The 25120-nt window shown below is 36.8% G+C and overlaps 1 protein-coding gene across 3 annotated transcripts in view; it reads right to left on the bottom strand.

The window, feature by feature from the left end:
• LOC131070903 (uncharacterized) overlaps nucleotides 1-25120 on the bottom strand; it is a 225433-nt gene that overhangs the window by 46690 nt on the left and 153623 nt on the right. For all 3 annotated transcript variants that reach the window (XM_058006585.2, XM_058006577.2, XM_059211334.1), the window contains 4 exons: nucleotides 18886-19201; nucleotides 18530-18685; nucleotides 18262-18403; nucleotides 17443-17519 (listed from right to left, as the gene is read on the bottom strand). In XM_058006585.2, the coding sequence (XP_057862568.1) occupies nucleotides 17443-17519; nucleotides 18262-18403; nucleotides 18530-18685; nucleotides 18886-19201 (691 nt within the window). The remainder of the gene's footprint in view (nucleotides 1-17442; nucleotides 17520-18261; nucleotides 18404-18529; nucleotides 18686-18885; nucleotides 19202-25120) is intronic.

The following is a 25120-nucleotide window of genomic DNA, read 5'->3' as shown; positions in this document are numbered from 1 at the left end:
GCATAAATGAAACAATTATTATTATTAATTAATATAATAATTATCAATGAATAATTATTTGAAAATTATTAAATATTTATTAAAATTTATTACTAATAATATTCTTGAAATATTCAAGTAAAATAAATAATAATAATATAATAATATAAATAAATAAATAAGCAATAATAAAATATAATATTTATCAACAAAATCGGTGACTGCACTAATTATCATCGCCGGCCTTAAGGAAGCACAGCAGTTCAAAGTTTTAGTGTTTAAACAATAATACTTATGAATTCTATTAATATCAAGAGGAATCATATACACCGATGGAGGAGACTTGTAAGCAACTATTAGACATTGCATCTCGATCATCATACATATGTGAAGACTCATGAATTCGATTTTATTAATTAGTATTCGGGTTGGTAAGATTTATGAGAAAATAATGATGAATGAAGACTAGAAGATCGATTAATGTTAATAGAATGAATAGATCGACTAAGTATGAGAAGATAAACATCAATAGAGTCTAGATCATAATCAACATGAAGGAAGATTAATAATCACAGTTAAAGACAAGGATTAGTTGTCGGCAATAATAGCATTAAGAGATTGATGAAGAACAACAGCGAGGGTACTGACAAATATAATCAAACATCTTTAATCGATAAATATGACTAATCAGTATTATGCAATATTAAGTTAGTAATGATTATCAATTATAAACTAATTGATATCATTATGAAGAGGCACGATAATAATCAGTTGACCCACAATTAAAACAAGAAGATATTGATTATCTATGAAGGGCAGCGATTAGTAAAGAGACTAATCAGTGGTTATAAGATGACTACCTGGATTGCATATGAAAGGATGCAATTAGCATAAGGTCAGATCGATTATGAAGGCAAGTCTAATTGATAACCATAATTGTCATGAAGTGGTGCGATTAATAAAGGAGGTGATTATGGATATGCACAAGTCATGTCTTTTGCAACGTGACTTACCATTCCAATTACAAGACATAAGAAGGCATTCAAAATCATTCAATGAGGGGCATCGGATTGGTATTTTATTTATTCTTTATATCCTTATGGATCTGCTCTTTATCGAGCATTGCATTTGGCACATCAGGTTGCATGCATACATATTCATATCCAAGACAGCACCATTATTCATTGTTGCAAGCATAAATCTCCAGATCAGGAACAGCAACATATCACCGTCAGTGTTATTAGCATCTTCAGCATTGCATAAGTATATCGGCATACCGGATACAGAAAGTATTATTACCAGCAATAAGGGGAAGTCGATGCATGAAAGGAAGGAAAAAGGATATATATATTACCTGGCAGCCATCGATCAGATCAGATCAGAACTCTTATTCAGTTAGAGGCACTAACATCCTTGTTCTTGGTGTGATACTTAAAGAAAGACTAATAGGAGATAATAAACAAGGATCGGGTGTTATCAAGAGAAAAACGAAGGCATCATGAGACGTAGTTGGTACACACAGGTAAGTAGAAACTATGTTTCTTTGTTAGTGTTTATACTCACAGCTTAATTAGAATAGAAGGAGAAATCGATAACGTTGTTTTGCATTAAGAAATGATGTCTTCTGCATCATACAATGAATATGATCATTGATATTATTATATAGTAATAAAAGATAGTACCGCTAAGCATACCGATCTGGGTATACAATGATTTGAATACTATAATTTAATAATTTGAGTACTAAATTTAATAATCTAAGTACCGAACTTAATAATCTGAATGACAAGTAAGACTGAGAAAATAAATCAGATTGGATTATCATCAGTTCAACATAAGAAAGAAGATTACGTTATCCGTGATTTTAGTCAGGTTAAGATAGAATTGTCTCCTAATAAATTTAGTTTAAGTCATAAGTCTGTTGAAATAGATTAATTATGGTTAAAACAGTCTTAAACCTAGTAGGGGACATTACAAATGTTGTCACATAGTAGGTAATGAAGAAACTTTGCATTTTTTCTTGCCTTGAACAATCTATTGCCTTCAAAAAATAAGTCCCTTTGTTGCATGCTACCATGATATTAAGTAGTGGACAATTTATGGCATTTGTCTACCCATCCATCACAAAACTGCATCCTTTTGTAGACTACACTCTTTATTGGTGCAGTTTGTAGTCGGCGGATTCCTTGTAGTTAATAAATAATGTTTTGTTAAGTAATAATGTTATAGTTAGCTATATAATGACATTTGTTTTCGAGCAGTTGTTGGTGGTTCCCGATGGTTGGTAATCTTAACCAACTACCAAGTACTATATATGTACTTCATTGTTTCCTCAGACACTAGTCATCTTTTACTTCCAGAATGTAATGTGAACAAAGCATGACTAGTTTCTGAGGAAACAATGAAGTACATCTATAGTACTTGGTAGTTGGTTAAGATTACCAACCACTGGGAACCACCAACAACTACTTGGAAACATATATCATTTATTTCCAAAATGTGATGTGTACAAAGCATAACTAGTTTCTGAGGAAACAATGAAGTACATATATAGTACCCGATGATTGGCTAAGATTACCAATCGTTGGGAACCACCAACAACTACTTGGAAACAAATGTCATTACATAGCCAGCTATAACATTATTACTTAACAAAACATTATTTATTAACTACAACAAAACTCCCGACTACACAGTTTGTTGCTCTAATAGAACTTTTTCTTTATCAATTGGAGTAGTGCAAATCTTTTCATACCGAGGTGGTTCATACCCAGTTGGTCAATTATTGATAGCTTAGACCATCTCTCTATAGAAAGGTGAGAAAGCAACATTAAAAGGTATTCCATTGGCAAAAATGTATATGTGCAATCACTGCATCAACCACTTCTCGACCTTGCACATCAAATAATCTTCCAATGAGGTTTGAGCTACCAATGTGTGATCTCTTACAAGAATACTCTGCTGCTACATCTTTTTCTATCACATGAACATCTCTAGAAGACACATCAACCTCTAACTATCTATTTTGATTTTGAGTTGCAACAATTGTCCTTGTTGTTGAAGCATAAGAGCTCAAATTAGAAACTTTTGTTGGAATTGTTTGTCATCGCGCCAAAAGCTCGATCTATCAACGCCCAATACAAACACCAGATTTAACCTGACCCACGGGAGGCGATTAAGCCATGTCATGAGTCTCCAAGGAGGTGTTGACCATCAAGTCAACAATGTCCCCCTCGGCACCGATTGAGCCTTTACCACCCACTGAAGGGAGATTCGAACCCATGACCCAAGGCATTGATACCAATTGTTGGAGTTGTTTGTCATTGCGCCAAAAGCTCAAACTATCAACACCTAATACAAAAGCCAGTTTTGACTTGACCCATGGGAGGCGATTAAGCCAGTCTCCAAGGAGGTGTTGACCACCAAGTCAACAACTTTCCCATCAACCCTTTCAAGATCCCTCATAGCATCATATCGTTCTACCTCAATTGGACAAGGATCAACACCTTTTCCAAGTATGTGAAGGAAATGAGCCCTCGCCCTCGTGTAAGTACCTTGCCATGATGTTTTGCAAAGCTTACATTCGATGGTGGTCGTTCTATTTGTAATATTCAGTCCTTGAACACAATCGCAATACTTTCACAATGGGTACAAGCCTTGTTTTCTCCCCCCTGATATTCTAAACCAAAAAAATACAAAATTATTAGGTTTGGTAGCAAGATGCAATATTCAATGTCCAAAATAATTGTTCAAATTCAACATGTTGAGACATGGACCAGCTAGGACTCGAACCTAGGACCTTCCATATGTTGCTGGACTGCTCTACCATTGAGCTACTGGCCCCTCTTGGACCAGTCCATCGTCGGTCCGGGTGTGGCTTATTTCCAACACCAACACCCCCCCTTAAGCCACACCTCTCATGTGCTTGGGCTCCTAGCTTGGACCTAGCTCTGATACCATGTAGAGACATGGACCAGCTAGGACTCAAACCTAGGACCTTCCATATGCTGCTAGACTGTTCTACCACTGAGCTACTGGCCCCTCTTGGACCAGTCCATCGTCGGTCCGGGTGTGGCTTATTTCCAACACCAACACAACAAATGTCTAATAGTTCTACCAGTTATTACAAAAGAGAGTAACGTTATACGGACACGCAGATAATTCTAAATCAAACAATTTTACAAGGAAGTACAATTTTCTGGAACGATTGCTAGGGAGCAAGCTGAGGCATTCTTGTTGACTACCTTCAATTTTATTAATTCATGCTTAGCAAAACAAAGCAATTGGATATTCAAAGTTATATTATTCAAACAAGCTTTATGAATTCATTACTATAAATTTGCAACTTTCGACCTTATTTCCTCAAAGGTCAAGGTTGTCCTCAGGATGTCCAGGTATTGATTTAATACATAATAATTTTTTATTTTAATAAATATGCGAGTATATGAACCTCCACTTTATTGGAGCAAGTTTCATTATACTTGTGTTTCTTAGTATGCATGTGAGAGTTCAATTTAATGAAGAAACTCAGAGATACTATGATACTTGCAGCAGCATAGGAATGGGAGATACTCCGAAATTTCTTCTTGACAAGCACTGATTTTTCACAATCCATTATAGTTGCATATGCAAGCTTTTAAGTAGACTATGGTTTGTTTTGGCACACCATATAGTCTTTACCATTTTTTCAAATTGGTTTGTGTCAAATATGTATAGCTCCCAAAAAATGAATGTATTTATGGTTGTATCAGTTGTGGAGGTTGCCTTCTAAGTCTTATTAAGGAATGGAAAACATATTTAAAGGAGTAATTATTTGTGCATGCTTCTAGATTTGAAATTTTCATTTTTGTGTGATTTATGCATTTTTTTCTAACATTAGGAAATAATCACCAAGTATTTTGAAAATTATTCACCTAAGGCTTTGGTAATCTATCACAACCATCGACCACGGTGAAGAATGAATTTAAGTTATTAGTTTAAACTTTAAAGTAAAGACACAAAGTCTAAACTTTGGTCTGTTAGTAGATCAAACTACCCAATACTTTGGCCATCTACTATAACCACCAAACATGGTAAGAAGAAATTCTAGGTCATCGCTTGAAGACAGTAATCGATCATGGTGAGAATCAAATTTGGGCCATTTGTTTAAGGCATCAAACAGTTGTATTATTTTTATTTGGTTGCAAGCTATACCCATGGTTGTAACTATAACTCACCACTAGCAAGGAGTAAAATAATACTTGTAGCTCCAAACTCTAAATGTGTCGGCTTCAAAAAAATTGACAGTAAAGTGTAAACTGCCCTTGCATGTGGTGATTTTCAGTTTTCCCTTTTCCCAACTCCTTTGTTTTCAATTTTATGGGTTATTTTTTGTTAATTCTTGTCTGTCGTACCATTTCCGATACATGAATTAATTATATGTTAACATAGTGGTATCTACGTTAACAATAAACTATAAATAAATATCGAATTAGGGTGTTTGCCACCGGTCACACCACTTCTTGTCATCGGGCTGAGATCAAATGATTTATCATAAATCGTGATCGGTCAAGCAAATAATTTGTTTTGTTAATGTGCAGTCATATTAAAAGTGGTACGTAGGAAGAGATGTGTCTTCCCATGTGGGAAGACATATCTCTTCTCTACGTACCCTCTCATTCACTTAGATATATAACATGCATCCAACGGGGAGGATGACAATACCGAAATTAATAAGTGATGTGCTTCCTTCATTCGCACTACTGCAGTTCGAAGTAAATTCCAGACTATACCTTTCATCTGTTCTAGCCTCTTGATCACAAAATTTAATTAAACTTAACATGGTATTAGAGCTAAGTTAAGGAAGATCAAATTAAATTCTGTAACGATCAGATAGACATTCACCCGGCTCTTAGTAGATCACATTCCTATAATCCTAATGGCAACCGGAGTTAGGTTTGAAGATCGACTAGATGGAGCATCAAATTTTGTATCTTGGAAATTCAGGATCATGCTTGTTTTGAAAGAAAATAAAATTGACTCCCATGTCAAAAGTGAAATTCCTGAACCCTCTAATGATACGGAGAAAATTCAGTGGAGCAAGGATAGTGAGAAGGCTCTTAAGATAATTGTGGATTCAGTGAGAGATCACATTGTGCCAGTTATTTATAAATATGAGATGACCTTTCAGATGTTCAAAGCCCTAGCTGACATTTATGAAATCAACAACACTAGCAGGGCTCTCACCTTGAAGAATCAACTACACCATATAAAGATGAATAAAGGAGAGACAGTTACATCCTATTTCTTGAGGATCACTGAGCTTAGGGGTCAACTATCCACTATTGGACATCTAGTAGACAACAAAGAACTTGCTATGATGGCCCTAAATGGACTTCCTACCTCATGGGAATCGTTCATTCAAGGAATCAATGCTCGTTCTAAATTTCCTAAGTTTGATAGATTGAAAACCGATTGTAATCAAGAGGAATCTCGGCTTGTCATAAGAGGAATAAAACAAAACAATGGCAATGAGGACATTCAAGTTCTAAACTCAAATTCCCACAAGAAAGGAAAGAAGAAGAACATTAAGAGAAAAAGGCACAACGGCTCAAATGGAAAGAGGTCTTCAAAGAAGACGAGAGACATTTCTGAAGTACAGTGTTTCAGATGTGACCAATATGGGCACTATGCAATGAAGTGTCCAGACAAGATCAAGCAACATGCTTCAATGGTAGAAGTCAAGAAAGGGAGTGATTCCGAGAGACTAGTCTTCTACTCAACCCTCTCTAGTTAAGTCACCTCCAGTTCCAACACATGGGTGATTGACAGCAGAGCATCTCGACACATCACTGGATTTCGTGAGCACCTAGATACACGTGGAAAATTCAAATGAAGAAGTGGCAATTGGTGATGACTCAAATTATCCAGTTATGGGAATAGGAACCTGCAATTTCAACCTAAAGTCAGGCATATCCCTACAGCCGACTGGAGTTCTATTTGTACCTGGTATAAAGAGAAACCTTGTCTCAGTTTCTGCACTTGAAGATAAGGGTTACATATTAACCTTTATGGAAGGAAAGGTACTTGCTTGGCCAAAGAACTCTACCATCAAGAAAGCCCACACCATTGGAGTAAGACAAGGGAGCTTCTACAGACTTTGCACCACTCCACCTCAAGCCTTGATTCATGAGACTCCAAATTCGAATGAACTTTGACACAAAAGATTAGGGCACCTTCATTTCCATGCCCTACCTAAAATAGAGAAGATGGTGATTGGCTTACCCAAGCTAAGCCGCAGTTCTGAAGGAGCATGCAAGGGGTGTGCCTTGGGAAAGAATACTAAAGGGTCTTTCAATTCTAGCAACAGTAAATCCAAAAATGTATTAGAATTAGCTCATTCTGATCTATGTGGACCCATGTCTGTACCCTCCTTAGGAGGTTTTTTATATTATGTAATATTTGTAGATGATTATTCTAGGAAGACTTGGATCTATTTTCTGAGGTACAAAGAGTCTGAAGAAATCCTTTCTAAATTTAAGGAATTCAAAGCTCTTGCAGAAAACATGACAGGTAAGAAAATCATAACCTTAAGAACAGACAATGGGGGGGAATACACTTCTGATATGTTTAAAGATTATTGTATAAATGTTGGGATTAAGAGGGAGTTAACTGTACCTTATAACCCACAACAAAATGGGGTAGCTAAAAGATAGAATAGGACTATAGTAGAAGTTGTTAGGGCTATGTTGTTTGACTAGAATATAGAAACCTCATTTTGGGTTGAAGCATCTAGGACAGTTGTGTACATTCAAAATAGATGTCCTCATTCTCTTCTTGATAATAAAACCCCTAAAGAAGCCTTTACTGGTAACAAACCTGAAATAAGTCATCTCTGGATCTTTGGGTGTCTAGTCTATATTCATGTTCCCAAAGAAAAGAGATCAAAATTAGAACCTTCTAGAAAGAAAAGGTTATTTGTTGGGTACAGTGAAACCTCTAAGGCTTATAGAGTATACATACTTGGACAAAGGTAAATTGAACTAAGCAGAGATGTCATCTTTGAAGAAGACATAGCATTCAGGAGGTCCAAAAGCTCTAATGAATTAGAACACCAAGATCCTCCTACAAGCATGGATGAGGATCCCACCCCTAAGATTCAGAGGGAGACCCCTGAAAACGCTGAGCATGAAGTTCAAGAATTACCTTTAGAAGAACATTATCCCGAAACTAGGAAGACACCACTTTGGGCTAAAAAGATGTTTCAAGAAGCTGAAAATTATGCTGCTCCAAAGGGGACCTTCAGAGAAAGTAAGAGACCTAGCCTATTTTCCAGTTATGATGCCTTGATGAGTGAGACCGTTGATGCAGAACCTTCCTGTGTTGGAGATGCTCTCAAGCATCAAGTTTGGAAAGATGCTATGTCAGAAGAGTATCAGTCAATTCTGAAAAATGATGTCTGGGATATTGTGCTTAGGCCTAAAGGCAAATCTGTGGTATCTTCTAAATGGCTCTTCAAAATCAAACATGCAGTAGATGGCAGCATTGAGAAGCACAAAGCAAGGTTTGTTGCCAGAGGTTTCTCACAGAAAGAAGGTATTGACTATGAAGAGACATTCGCTCCTGTTGCCAAATACACTTCTGTCCGAGCAGTTTTGCCTATTGTAGCATCTAAAGGATGGAAAGTCCATCAAATCGATGTTAAGACTACTTTTCTGAATGGTAAGATTGAAGAAGAAGTTTATTTGGAGCAACCTGAAGGTTTTGTGATTCATAGGGCTGAATCACATGTCTACAGATTAAAGAAATCCCTATATGGACTGAAACAGGCCCCCAGAGCATCGTATGAAAGAATTGATCACTATCTCTTTGAATTAGGGTTTTCCAAAAATGAAGCAGATCCAAATCTCTACTACAAAGTAATCAATGGTGAATTATTAATTCTTATTCTTTATGTTGATGATCTACTAATCACAGGAGAGGATAATCGTATTTCTCGATGTAAGAAAGAATTAGCCTCTGAGTTTGATATGAAGGATTTAGGAATTCTTCACTACTTCCTTGGATTGGAAGTTTGGCAGGAGGCAGATGGTATAATCCTTAATCAAGGAAAATACACCATTGATATACTCAAGAGATTTAGAATGATGGATTGTAGATCCATGACCACACCTCTGGAGACAAATCTGCACAAGTTAAAGGAAGCAGTTGCAGAATCAGAGCTTACAGATCCTACCCTCTACAGACAAATTATTGGATCTCTGATGTATTTGGTAAACACAAGACCTGATATATGTTATGCTATTAATACACTAAGTCAGTTCATGTGTGAACCTAGGGAAATACATCTTGTTGTTGTAAAACATATTCTGAGATATCTTCGAGGAACTATTGGTTTTGGTCTAAAATATAAACATGTAGACCTTGACCTACATGGATTCACTGATTCTGATTGGGCTGGAAGCATAGTTGACAGGAAAAGCACATCAGTTCAATTTAGGATCAGGAATGATCTCATGGATATGTAGAAAACAGTCTTCACTTGCTCAGAGTTCTACAGAAGCTGAATACATTGCAGCCTCCATGGGAGCAAGAGAAGCAGTATGGCTCCGAAAATTGCTTGTAGGACTGTTTGGTCAGCCCTTAAATCCTACTGTCATCTATTGTGACAATCAGAGTTGCATCAAGCTTTCAATGAATCCAGCATTTCATGACAGGTCTAAACACATTGAGATTCCTTATCACTATGTTTGAGATATGGTGGAAAGGAATGTGATCCGACTGAATTATATTAGTATAGGTGATCAGATTGCAGACATTCTTACCAAGCCTCTCTCCAAGATCAAGATTGAACACTTTAGAGATAAACTTGGTATGGTTGAAAATGTTATTTAATTTTGAGATAGTCTCATTTATTCTAATATACTAATATATTTAAGATGTTTAATGTGTTAACTCTTTTATTTGTCATGTGTGTGACTCCATGACTTCATGGACCCTCCTGTGAACATTATTGAAGGGTGACGACTTTTCAATAATGAACACTTGTTTCAATTGATATTGTAAGGTGGCAATTTTACAATTATCAATTTATCTATCTTGATGGATATCATGTGACTTGATATATGTGGACATGTCATGATAGTATATATCTCTGAGACATTATGGTAGATATTAGTTGGTTGGTATCATTAAATAAACCATAATTATGATAGAGATCTTCATGGTGAATATTATGGACATAATATCCGTGGGCATGCCATGAATCATTATCAGTATGGTAGGCATCATGTGACTTGATGCCAGTGCACATACCTTACTTGATAACTCTCAGTTATGGTGAGTATCATGAGACTTGATATTCATTGTTGAACCATATCTCTCGATATCACTATGGTGCGATATCTCTTCCCTTCACAATCAATGGATGAACTATGATTTTTCTCTAACATGAAGTGTTGTGCTTCCTTCATTCGCACTACTGCAGTTCGAAGTAAATTCCAGACTATACCTTTCATCTGTTCTAGCTTCTTGATCACATAATTTAATTAAACTTAACAATTTTTAGGATTTTCGTTTTGTCATAGGAGACACAAGAGACAATGGTGGGACATCACTGACCGTATCTTCACACCTAAGGAAGTGTCCCAAGGGTTAGAGATTCATCTCCCCACTACCCTATATAGATGTCACCACAAAACTAAACACTTACCTTGACATGAACCTCATCCATGCACAATGTCCTTAATAACACAATGGAGGATGTAGACTTCCCTTTTGCTCTTTCTCTCTTTTTCTTTCTCAATTATCCAACCCCTTTGAATGAAAAAATTTTGGTCCTTAATATCCTAAAGGAGGACTTTGAAGTTAACACTGGACTTGAAAATCTTTTGATTGGTACTCTACGATGGACAGCTATACCCTTTGAGGATTTTTTCTACATGGATCGTGCCTGCAATCACAACCTGACATCTAGTTGAACTCGTAGGGCATGTACAGAGGCCTTTCTTTAATCTACAAATTATCCTCATTAATGGTGAACTCAAAGTTGTTGGGGCAACTAGGTGAACACATCTAGATATAGCAATGGAAATGAACCTCCAAATGTCAAATTTATGTTCCTATCACTAGACTTGGTGCCATTGAAGAGACGTACGCGTCAACCAATAGGACCATTGCATGTTGGGGTGACAAACTGGTGGCCTAATAATATCATCACATTTTACCACAAGCCATGACAATTAAGCCAACATAGATGGTAGCATTTCACCTTTTATTCCCATCACACATCATAGGAGTGAAAATAGGGTCCACATTCAAAACCATGATACAAAGAGCCTCCGAAATACAATAAAAATCTGCCATGTGTCCATTTCCATGTATAATATTGTCCAACTGGATATCATATCGATAGTTACTCCTAGAAACAACAAAGTCATCAAGCATCATAGAAATGAAAGTGGGGTCCACATTCAAAACCACAATGCAAAGGAGCAACACAATGCAATAGAATAAAGCTAGTTGGAGACCACATCAACATTTTTCTGAGAGAATAAAATCAATTGTACATCATGCATTTGAAAGTGAGGTCCTGTTGTGACGTCTTCACACATCGCCCCATTGAATATGGGGACCCCCCACTTTTTGCTTTTTAGAGTGGAAGTTTTGCCTAGTTTCCTAGTGTTTGCCTACTGTCGTCTAGGGTTTTTGAAGTGTTAGGATCACATTGCAAAAAAATTGATATTTTAATGATCCTAAGTTTTGTCTAAGTGTTTGACCTTTTGAACGTTAATGTGTTTTTAAAAACACACATCAGCGATTTTAAAGTGCCAAGGTATTCACAAACCTTTTGGAGTTGTTTTCTCACTCCTAAGGTATTATTTAAGTTGGTTTCGCACTTTATTCCAATATTTTCCTAGCGTTTCGCTCATATTTTTGGAAAATTTGCCTAAGTCCAGTCTAAATTTAATGTTTCTAAGTGATTTTGAGTGGTTAAAATGATAAAATCCTAAGGGAAATCCTTATTCCAAGGGTTAAAGGGTCAAAATCCATGCCAGAGGTGTTTTTACCCTCACATTCCAGACTACCCAACCCATTCCCCCACTCAAAATCCATACTACACATGGGTTTCCCCTGAAATCCATACTGGCTACTATTTTCCCCCAATGTTTATCCACACCTGGATCGATTTTCCCCTAGAAGTGCTAAATTTGGCTAAGTGTAAGGATTTATCCAGACTGCCATCGATTTTCCACCAGGAGTGCAGACTGAAGTGCGAACTGAAGTGCAAACAACGTTGAGGATGATTCCATACCTGGGTTGACTTTCCACCAGGATTTTTGTGACAACTAAGTGCGGATTTTTTTGTCCGGATTTTCATCCAAACAAAGATTGATTTTCCACTAGGAATATTTTGAAGTTTTGAGTCCGGATTTTCATCCAGACTGAGGTCGAAATTCCACCAGGGAGGATTTTTCCAAGTTAAGTGAGTTTGGAGTGTGGATTTTTCAATCCAGAATGCCATCGAATTTCCCCTGGGGGGGATTTTTTGCAAGTAAAGTGAAATTTTGTCTGGATTTTTATCCAAGCTCATATCGATTTTCCCCTGGGAGGTTTTTGTGTGCATTTTTTATGAAGTTATGCATGGATTTTTGTCCAAGCATGTATCGATTTTCCCTTATGGGGAATTTTTGGCAATTTAATGTTTTTTAAAAGGATTTTTCAATCCCAGCCTAAGTCGATTTTCCCCTGGAGGCTTAATTTTGATTTAAATTGCAATATTTTAATAAATAAGCCCCATTTAATTGCTTTTAAATAATTATTAACGATTATTTAAAATTTATAAGAAAAATTAAATAACTTGCAATAATCATTTAATATTTGAACCTTCTAGAAGCAAGTTAGGTTTTCACCAAGCAAGTATTTAAGCAAGTGTTTTATCCCACATTGCTTGTGTGGTGAAAGTGAAAGGTAAAAGCAAGTATATAAGAGGAGTCTCCAACATTATTTTATTATTAAATCTGCCAGGTGTCTCCATGAAAGGTGATTTTTCTCCCTTATTGGCGAATTTTGGCAAAGTGCTGAAGTGAAGTGTTGGGTTGAGGATTCTTTCCTCCTCCATTTTTTCCAGCTTGGCTGTTCCAACCTCCATTGTTGCAGATCCGAGCTGCCATTGAAGACATTTTCAGAATTTTGGAATGGCGCCATAGCTGGGAAAATTTCGATTTTTTATTTGGGAGTGCTTTGTGCCATTGTTTGGGGTGATTTTCTTCATGCTTGGTGGCTGCCATTATTTTGAGACCTTGTTGGGCGCCATTGCTAGGAGTGATTTGACCTCCATTGTTGGCTAGGAACACATTTTCAGAATTATTCTTCATTGCCCAGCTCATCCACACTAAGGCGATTTTGGTTAAGGGCTGTTTGGAGGAGTTTTCAGTGCATTTTCAAGGGCTGCCATTGTTGTTACAGTCTGAAACTCCATAGTTGTAGATTTGTCTTCAGACTGATTTTCATTTCCAACCACTTGCCAACTTGGAAAATTTTACTTGGGTGTCATTTCTTATGAGTTTTTTGGGCATTTGGTGGAGCTTCCATTGCTGATCTAAGTCTGAAACTCCATTTTCAGATTTGTCTTCAGACTTAGATATTTTTTACCAGCCCTTTGTTTGTGTCCAAATTTGACAAACTTCACTTTCGGAAGGTGAAATTCATCAAATACAGGTGTTTCCTATGACTGCGACAAGTTTAAATGACTGATTTATTGAAGTTGCAGGTTGTCTTCAAACATTGGGCAGCCATTGTTGGACCTTGGAAGGGTGTCTTCAGACTTTAAGGACTAAAAATCAGACTTTTCCACACCCTTTTCCAAGCATTTTCAGAATTGTGGTGTACTTTCGGGCACCATTTTTGACATTTCTGAATATACCAGGTTGTCTTCAGACTGAAACTTCATTTCCAGCCACATAGTTGTGCCCAGATGTGACCATTTCTAAGTTTTGAAGGTCAAAATAATTCAAATGCAAGCATGTGACATGGTTGTGACCACTTCCAGCCATTGATATTCATCATTTTCAGAGTGTCTTCAGACTTTTTGGAGCCATTTTCAGACTTTCAGAGGGTGTATTCAGACTTGAGAATCAGAAAATCAGACTTCAATACACCATTTTCTGAGTATTTTCAGGCATTGGAGGGTGTATTCAGACTTTGTCCTCAGAAAATCAGACTTTTATTACAATTTTGATATCAAAAATCAGTCACTTTCTGAGTGTTTTCAGACCTCCAAGTGATATTTCCAGACCTGGACACTCATTTTTGGGCTCCAAATACTTGATTTTCTGAGTTTATAGGGGTGTCTTCGGACTTAGCAATTATGATCAGACTTATCCTAAGTCTGAAAATTGGTTTTCTTGAGGAGAATTTTCCAAACTTCAATCTTGACCTTCATATTTTCCAAAGTTGGTGTTACAATTTTCTAAGACTACCTATCGCATGTTGGGACAAATGTCAGGAACAAAGTCCTGATGGTGTCCGGATTTCCACTCCATGGAATGGTGATCCAGTCAACACAAGATTTTCAAGGACAATGAGTTCGGATGAGGGTCGGATTTCCACTGCAGGGCGGAATTACAAAGGAAGGAAGTTGTCTAGATAGGCATCAAATTTCCACCATGTGAAGAATGGACAAGGATAATGCGGATGGTTTTGAGGAATGATCAATCCATATGCGGATGAATTTCCCACCAAGGTTGAAGTTAAGTTTATCATACTAGTGTTTGATTCAATGCTTATTTGTTTTGCAGGACTGCTATGAGGAAAGGGAGCATGATGATCAAGGCTTGAGGTGAAGGAGGATGCACGCAATGCGGATGAGGAAGATCAATACTTCAAAGATTGGATGGGGATTTCCGGATAGAGATTCCAAAAGGTGAAGATGAGGACTAGATCAATCATGAAGAAGACTTCACTTTGATGGTAAACAAATGAAGGGAAGCAAGTTCAAGAAATGAACACAAAGGATTTTACATCAAGAAATCCAGAACTACATCAAGAAATTCCAATATCAAAGTGCGCCAAGGAAATATTTCAGGATTCCAAGATTGAGAAATTTTCCAAACATAAGGAGGGAACAGTTCGTGGAATTCCTTAACATAAGGATGGAATGCAAAGTATCATAAAGGATTCCAAACATTGTGAAGATGAAGAATGTACAAGGCAAATTGATTAAGTGTGCAAGGCAAGTCGAGGTGGCATCCTAGTCACCATTCGTTCAATCAAAGGGTACCAAGTCAACATTCATTCAAGGAGGGATTAGGTGACACATGGCGCTAAATCAAATATTATTTATCTTACCTACCCTCGTCTCTTATTGGCCAATGTAATGGTGGTTGTACAAACCCTAATTAGGGTTTTATCTTGTAATCTCGACCATTGATCTTGGATCAATCTTGGCCATCCATTTTGTAAGAGACTCTATATATGCATCCTTGTCTCTCATTTGTAAGAGAGTTTTTGTAGAATTGTTGGTATACGCTGCAGCTATTTGAATCATAATCATTGTTCAATTGTTGGTGATTTTGCTCTTCAAGTGTTGTATTTGCATTCATGGTTCTCAATTCCTCCAAGTTAGATTAGAATTTAGATTAGAATTTATTTTCATGTATGTTAGATTGAGTGAAAGATTTGTTGAATTTGTTTGTGTGGAATCCTAAATCCATACCACTAGCCTCTTGCCGCTGGTAAGTGCGCCTTGTGTGGTCAACTGGAAATTTAAGTAAGCTTAACTTCAACTATTACGCATCCCTTGACAAGCATCAACTTGGATGGTGTCAATGTTTGATGGTGATAGCCTGGAAATCTTTAAGTATACCTTAGACGATTGCACTAAGCTTGTGTCAATACCTGATTGTGAGACCTTGCCTAGTTTGATTCCACTAGATCCATTCATCATTTCCTACATTCTTAGGTTTAGAATAGATTTCCTGAACCCTATTCCTTTTGCCCATTTTTTAGTAAGAATTAAGTCCGGAACTTCATTGCCAAATCCTAAGTTATCGGCCTACCTATCCTAATCCATGATAAGATTGTGCATTCATGTACAACGTAAGTCCCCTTGTGATTCCAGCATTATCAAATCAAACCACTGAACTTATCCACACGTCAAGACTTGACATTTCGTAACCTTGGAGTTGTCTCATTTGATCACGAAGCATAGCATATAAGAGACTTTGTTCAAGAGAGGATAAGATACCTTGGTATTTTATTCTGTGTTCGCATGTGCATAAAAAACACATCAACAAGTCCACATTCAAAAAAAGGAGCTGCATGATGTAATGAAATGTCACTAATTGTGCCAAACTAAGAAGATCTTTGCAAGTACTCCATGAAGCACATACATAGGCAAAAATGAGCCAAACATAACCCATCAACTTAACATGGGGACAACATCACACTGCAAGAACAAGTAGGTACAACATATGATGGTTTTAACAAAAGTCTTCAAATAGAGACCACAATGTGAAGGGGACATGTGATGCCATAACAATTTGCCATTTGGCTGTCACCACACAAGATATTATCAAGCTAAAAAGTGAATCATCATTCCCACAAGAAATAAAAAGCAATCATGCAATTGAAAGTGGGGTTTACAATCAAAACTACAATGTGAAGGAGTTGCACAAGGCAATAGAGTGTTGCCACTTGAAAACAAACTAACCAATCTTTCATACTTACTCTATGAAGAGTACACATAAGCATTAATGGACCAATCACAAACTATCAACTCACCTCAAGGACAACATAACATTGAATGGACTAGAATAAATGACTCTGCACTCAAGGACACATGGTACGATATTGCTAGCTACTAGTTTTGGCAAAATATTTCAAACGAAAACTCCAACATGAAGAACCTTCACAATGCAATAGGAAACTGACACATGGACCACTAATTGGGAGTCACAATCACAATGTGAACATGACTAGATAACACAAGCAATAAAATGTGTGATGGCAAACAATAGTCAATGAAAGCAAGGGGCTGGTAGGATGACAATACTCTAGGGGACTAAGTTGTAAACTTAAGCAAATGAACTTGGAAAGCAATCAACAGTAAAATAGAAGAATACAGTAATGACATATGCCAAAGGGCCAAAGCACAAAAGAACTAGGGTTTTAGTCATAAAATATAAAGGAAAACCCATATGAACCAAAAAGAATAAAACCCTTAGGATCTCCCTAGAAAACCAGTCCAAAAGGGTCCATTGAAGATATCCTGGATCAGATATAATCAATGGGCAGGGTAGGGCCTAAGAAAACAAAGGAGGACGTGGGCAAAATTTGCAAATTTCTAGGTCAGAAAATCACCAACATGCTTATAGGTTTATTTGACTCTCAGCTAAAAAAATAAGGAATGTGACAACACATTTTCTATCACCAATTTTCCTACTCATTTTGCAGACTTTGTAGAGGAAAGTGCAGAAGCAATACCTTTTGGATACGCATGATTGTTTCTCCCATATGGTACCAGCAGCTAAGTCTCAAGTTACGCTCAGGACTTGCATTTTCTGCACAGATTACATTGTAAACAGAGAATAAAGTTAGAGGAAAAAGTATTGTCATAATTATATCCAACTCCAAATCTAGAACCATAATAAAATACCACATAGGAAATCAGTCTGTGTTTGTATCAAAACAATAAGGTGCTACTATTCTCTTCATGATAAGTACGTGTACGTTGTACTTACAAAATCAATGAAAATTTTAAACATTGAACGTGCAAAGAACATTAAGGTGTTACCAAATTCCTTGAACACATTCTTACTTTATATACATGGCTATTTTGAATTTTGGTATTTGTCTTCAACTCTTCATGTGTATGTCTTTTTGAGAAATTAATTACAAGTGTAGCCTTCATAAAATGATAGCAATTATATGTTGATTACTGATAAATAAAGATTAAAGTATACCCTCTAAGAGATTAGGGCAAGATAAAGCACAAAATCAATGAAATCAGTCTGTGTTTGTATCAAAACAATAAGGTGCTACTATTCTCTTCATGATAAGTACGTGTACAGTTGTACTTACAAAATCAATGAAAATTTTAAACGTTGAACATGCAAAGAACATTAAGGTGTTACCAAATTCCTTGAACACATTCTTACTTTATATACATGGCTATTTTGAATTTTGGTATTTGTCTTCAACTCTTCATGTGTATGTCTTTTTGAGAAATTAATTACAAGTGTAGCCTTCATAAAATGATAGCAATTATATGTTGATTACTGATAAATAAAGATTAAAGCATACCCTCTAAGAGATTAGGGCAAGATAAAGCACAAAAGTTGCCTCTACGGTCAGACACCAAGGCAGTGTCCAAGTCAACGAGCACACAGTCTGCAACTAGACGTTGAACAGGATCACAATACAGTTGTTCCAATTTCCGTTGGTCCTGATTGTAAGTTCAAACTTTTTCAGCTACACATAAATTCTGGTATCTAAAGCTTCAAATTACATCCCAATAAAATTTGAACTGAAAAATAAAGTGTCATTTTAAAATTATCCATGATGTTCAAACCTCTTGGTAAGAATAAAACAATATTCCATCTCTGCAATCACCAACAGCAATTCTGTTCAGGTGAACGGCAATAGATGTAATTGTGAAGCGTGTCTTCAAAACGGAGTATCGTCTTAAGCGCAGGGGAGAATCTTGTTGAATACCTAAGCAAAATAACTGGTAGAGAATGGCATATCATTATATTCATAATGAAGAAATCTTGACAACCAATGTCAAATTTTCCAAAATCTTAACTAAAGCATTCATAATTATAAAAAAACTTTAAAAGACACATAATGGAATATGTAGAATAGTTTTCATCCATCATGTAAAAATACTAACAGAAAACTGAAATTAACCAAAAAAGTTTCTCTTACAGTGTTACCAGCAGAAGCCAAAATATATCGTCCAAGATAAGGGCAAACAGCAAGGACTATGCCAGGCATTGACACATGCCCCTTTAATGTCAACTCCCATCCTCCACCTTCTTCAAACCTAACACCATCATGGCTTATTTCATCTGAACTTCCATTTAAATTATTGTTTACTCCATGCTCTGGAGTACAACACATTCCATCATAAAATGGAGAACCTGGTGCAGCAACGGAACTTGATGCTGAGCTTGAGCACACCATGCCACTGCCGGAGATCTGTATGGGTTCTAGTTGGAAAATAAGAAGGCGTCCTTTAGAACTGCATATAACCCAAGGATAAATTTAAATATAAACAAGGATAAAATGCTGTATTTTGTTTACAAATGACAAAGTTCACAACTAGCTAATTCAAGTTTCATCAAATGCACAAATTATTGATGGACCTCCTTTAAATTGTATCATTTATAAGGTAATTAATGGACAAGGATAAGTTTAAATATAAACAAGGATAAAATGCGGTATTTTGTTTACAAATGGCAAGGTTCACAACTAGCTAATTCAAGTTTCTTCAAATGCACAAATTATTGATGGACCTCCTTAAAATTGTACCATTATAGGGGGAGGTGCAGGATATTTGCAATTGACTGATTACAATTGCATTAGTTACCTCAACAATCTGATATCACTTTTATTTTATGCCTGTAAAAATTGCAACCACAGATAAATAAAAAGTGGTCTCAAAGTTCTAATATTGAAATTTTGTATTGATTACCAGAACTCTATATTCGTAAGCAAATTATCCTTTCTGTCAGAAGCTAGACAATTAAATACCATACGTGAAATCAACACAACAGACACTGGAACAATGTGTTCTATACACTGACACAGATTTTCATCCACCATGTGTTGTCCCCATGTTCTTTATTATCAGAACAACAATCTAAGGCTGATTCTCTGCAGCTATATGGTTGCTATCTACATTATACACTTCTATGACTGCTAAAACTCAGGCTGATATTCATGGATATCAGCTTTCCTGCTCTTTCTATTGTTATCACAAACATGTGACAGGTCCACAATAGCACAACAACAGTAATGCACAAAGAGTGTGTTGTTCTTTTACTTATGTAGGAATCATATTCAACTCTGGATTGCTATAATGAACAAGTGCTTTGTTAGTAACTAATGCTTTAAACAATGGTTGACAGATAGTCTCAAAGGTGTACCCTAGAGAACCCAATAAAAAAAGAAACTCTAGAAAATTAATGCGTCGCCTTATTTTTTAGGCTTTTAAGGACACCAATCAACATTTCCAAAGCATCCTAACAGGTGTAATGCTTCCATAATTTGCATTGATGTAACCTCTTCTGTACATCCACGCTACCTCCCTAGAATAGCCATCCATGCTACCTCCCTAGAATAGTCAAGCAAGGGCCAAAGGATTATTATGCATATCACAAGTTACATAACATCAACAACTACTTTTTTACAATGACCCCTAAAGGCATGTTTAAACAAATACAAAAAGTTTAAATTCAATGCATGAAGCTCAAACACAAGTTTTAGAATAGACATCATTTCGAATCTTTTACCCTGCCAGTTCATTTCTCCATGGAAAAAATACCAACTACGACAAGGCAATACCACCATGACAGAACTGCAACAGCCAACCAAATGCAACTAGGAGCTCTACAAACACCACACCATTGTAACTAATAGTTTTCTAATTAGCAAAATTATAGCCTGTTTTCCTTTGTTTCTCAGGAACCTGATTCAGTCGTGTTTGACTTGAAGTTGTCTATAATCTATATCCCCTCAATACCATCTAACACCTTTTCAGTCCTCTGTCCTAGATTTATGCTTTGTTCTTTATTGGATTCATCGTTTTAAGAGTGCTAGCAAATATTTCAACTTTTCATGTTATATTTTAGTCATTTTAGAAAGTAAACAAGAATTGTGTCTTGGTAAGATAAACTCATTAACTTTCAAGATCTAATTTCAGATCATTACAATTGAAAATTAGTATAAGTAATGATTTCATCATGTTTCTGTTGCTAGTTAAACCATAGCATTGAAACTTTATCACCCATCCAATTTAAAAATTTGATGTATCTTCATCATCCTCAATACAGCCCCTTTAAATTCTACTATTTTGAGTAATAATTATATTAGAACCAATTCTATAATGAGAATGTTGTTAAATTTTGAACTGTTTTGACCTTTCAACTGCTAAGTTTCTAAAGCACAGGAACCATTATATAAATAGGACTTTGGATAATATTATGAAACCCAAGACCATGTATGTGCCAATGAAAATGGAAAAAACAATTGCAAATGAAATGCATGATGGAGCTCTCATTCATGGGTTAGTAGTCCCTAAGAATGCTATAAGAAAAATAAAAATAAAAGCCCTCATGCAGGAAGACAAGCTAAATTTTGATTATGCTTCCTGTGGAAAACCTGGTATGGCAAGAGCTCCTTAGGTGTTTGGAGATGCTTTAGGTAGTTTCATTATAGAGGATTTTGCAGTCTTGATATTAAAACAAATAACAAGTGGAGTGAGGAGATGCTTCTACCTAGGCTAATGCTGTTATACTCTGAAGGATATTGTAGTGTTACAATGAAAGGCAGTTGGCTGATTGTTATTAATGCCTTCAAAAAGGAACATTTCTTGAACTAGAAGCTTCACTCCATTCTAGAGCAAATCCTAATAGGAACAGGAAGGCTGAGGTATTCCATTGGTATATATAAAAAACAATGTTGCAGACCTATTGGCTAACCTTGGGGTAGACCTAAATGATGTGTCATCTTTGGAAAGTCATGTTATTTTGGATTGAGAAGAGATTGCTAAGCTCATTGAAAAGGACAGTCCACCATGATTTGAAAGGGATCACATTTAATGTCACAAGCTTTCATATACTTGCATTATTATTGAAGGGTGCCGGGCTGCTTCTGATGTGATACACTCATGCACATTTAATCCAAGTGAGCTTAAAGCTTCTTATGCAATTATATTTAATTATGGCTGATGAGCAAAGGGATTGTAGGTATTTCACACGTGTGGCTGTCCGTAGGGTGCTTCTGTCTACATCATGTGCTGGCATTTTATGTTTTGGGTCATGGGTGTTGTTGTTGCAGTGTGTAGCTGCCGATATTTTATGTTTTGGGTCATGGTTGGTGTTGTTGCAGTGCGTGGTTGTGTGCTGACATTTTTGTTTTCATGGTGAGACATGGTGTTCAGTCTACAAGTAATCCCAAGGGAGGAGTCTTAGAGCATAGATTGGAGTGGATATTTAATTGCCCTGATTCCTATTTGCTAAAAGTAGTGAAATCTATCGTGGGGCAAGATGCCATAGTGGATAATGGAAGATATCATTGAGGATCCAGGCTTAGAGGTAAGCCCCAGAGAGCCTCAATTGATCATGAGCTCAGGTAATAAGGGATGAAAATCTTGCCCTAAATCATGATGATAGCAATTTCAAAAAATTCTCTTAGGATATATAGCTAGAAATTAAGCACTTGGTCATTTCCCACAACGAAGGTTTACTGGAGGTGGTTAGTAGACACGATCCCTTGTCTAGAACATGACTTTTTGCAATGGTCTACACAACAAGTGGAAATTACCAAAGGGTTACAATTTGATAGACTAGAAGAATTGACTAGACAAATGAAGGTTAAGATAATGGTTGTTTCTGAGCCAGGCATTTACAATATACCTTATGATAGATGGAGGACAACCCCAAATGGCTCCAACGTAGCATGCTGGGGTTTATCTGAAAACTCTTGATTGTTTTCTCCTTGCAATTGGTGTTGGCCCTTGTTTTGGGTGGTTTCATGCTGTTTTGGTTTGTTCAGCATTCTGCTATGTATCCCCTAGTTGCACCCATTCAAGATATTCATACTGGTCTTTCTCTCTGTTGTCTGGTTTCCTGGCTGGTTATTCTACATTCCTAGTTCCTTTGGTTAGCTTGTGTGCTTGCTTATTCTACATTTCTAGTTCCTTTGGTTAGCTTGTGTGCTTGTCCATTATACTCTAGTGTGGGTTGTTCACACAGGATTCTAGTTTGCTTTGTTTCTTTCGGTAACGTCATGAGCTGGGGCCCTTCAATACAACCCCAAAAATTGATCAAATTTTTAAAAAATTGAAGTGTATGTTGGAGCAAACCAATGCATTCTGCAAACAAACGTGAAGATTTACACTGGACCATGAATAAAAAGTGTAACATATATAATGATGGCCCATTCTGTGGTAGCTTCTCCTTCCATGTTTTTGAACTTCTCTCCACCTTTCTGATCCGCATCACATCGGAATACACTATTCTTTTACTGTCCAAGATGTTTATATGTTTACAAAGCTCAAGTCTTTCCTATAGCTTTTAAAGATAGTAATTTTGAGATCTTGATTCAGTTTTCAACTTCTATGCTTTATAGTGAGCAATTGTCAGATTGATGATGGCTTGCAATTTTCGTTACACAATATTTGTTTTGAGATTATTGTTTGGCTTCCAGCACCTTCTTGCATGTGAGGATAATCTCAGGTTTCTATTCTGATTTTTCCAAGCAAAGTCACATTGATTTTTACTTTATATCTTACAGCATTACAAAATGACATTACAATTGTTTGAAGTTCAGAGGCAATGAGATCGAATTCATGTTTGATGAAGATACTAGTTGAGTTCATGTTCTACAGCTTCTTGTAGTATATATAGCTGTGTTTGCAAGCTTCAAAATTTTACATAACCAAAATGCTATATACATTTTTCTTTTAAATATTGAGAAAAGTCCACAAAGTATATTAAATATATGCTCAAATGAGCAGTGAGAGTACTGTTACGCCCTGCATACACAGCACCCATGTTTTTGCTGGCTAAAATGGGGTCCCCCTTTCTTTTTCTTCTTTTCCTTTCCCTTTTCTCCTTTTGCCTTCCCTTTTCCTTTCCTTTCCCTTTTTTTTTTGATGGAGGTCCAGACCTGCGAGCACGACAACCCAGCAAGGGCATGAAGCCCGCGAGCTGCCAGCCCAGCGAGGGCGATACGGGGGCACGAGCCAATAGGCTGAACCTCTTCGGCTAAGAGCCAAGGACTGAGGGGTATCCTTTTGCCTTCCCATTTCCTTTCCCTTTTGGTTTCTTTGTTTTCTTTGTTTTCTGTTTTCATTTTCTTGCCCCTCTTTTCCTTTTGTTTTTGCATTCTCTTCAGGATTTTGGGCCCAAAGAGGATCTTAGGAGTCAAGACTTTGTTCTATGTTCCCTTTTCTTCCCAAAGTTCCTTTCCCTTCTCCTTTTCCTTGGTTTCTTCTATTGTCCTTGTGGGACTGCGGGAGCCACACGAATCATAGGATTTTATCCTAAGATCCTTGTCCATCCCCAATTCCTGCCCCCAATCCTAGTGGCTAGTTCTTTACAGGACTATGGGAGCCGCATAAATCTTAGGAATTTATCCTGAGATCCCTATCTATCCAGAAGTCCCATCTTGGTGGTCGTGTTTTTTCTTTGACTATTTAGGCTTCGGAAGCAGGTAGGTTTCTTTGCTTGCTTCCCCACAACCTTTTTGGTTTCGTTTTTGTTATGCCTGTTTGTTTCTTCCTGTTTCCTGCTTTCCTAGTTTAGCATTTTAGTTAAAGTTTGCTTTTGTTGTTACCTTAGTGAATAAACTGAACCTTTGCTAAATTCAACCCATGCCCTCGTAGGTCAACCCATGCCCTCGTAGGAGTTTGGCCTAAAATTAAAAATTTACCTTGCAAGAGTTTGGGCCCTACATTGCCCTAAAATCTGCCATGAAAACACAATCGAACCATGCCTTATGTGTTAAAATGAATACGTATGGAAAACTTAAAGAACCATCCCTATAGGACTTCTGGTCACAAAGGGATTCGAGAACCATCAGATTCAATGACCAAGCATGTGGGGCTTTGAGTCCCACAAGAATTCGAAACTCTTTCAAAACATTATAACTCACACAAAGAGCATCCTTGCAGGACTTCGGGTCCCAATGGGATCTAGGGTCAAAAGCATAAAAACCAAGGTATGATGGGATCTTTTGTGGTTCGCAATTTGAAGTAGTTCATTCGATAGATTATCCCTATAAGACTTCAGGTCACAAAGGGATGATAGGATTTAAACCTCAAAGCCTTAAGACTCTCGAAAACAAACCAAGGTATGAACTTTTGTAGTGTATCCCTATGGGACTTCAGGTCCCAAAGGGATCCAAGGATTTAAAACTTAAAACCTTCACCCGC

Source organism: Cryptomeria japonica, chromosome 9 (genome assembly GCF_030272615.1).
Source record: "Cryptomeria japonica chromosome 9, Sugi_1.0, whole genome shotgun sequence".
NCBI classification, from domain to species: domain Eukaryota; kingdom Viridiplantae; phylum Streptophyta; class Pinopsida; order Cupressales; family Cupressaceae; genus Cryptomeria; species Cryptomeria japonica.
Note: the sequence above shows the minus strand (reverse complement) of the source record. Positions and strands in the feature narration are given on the sequence as shown.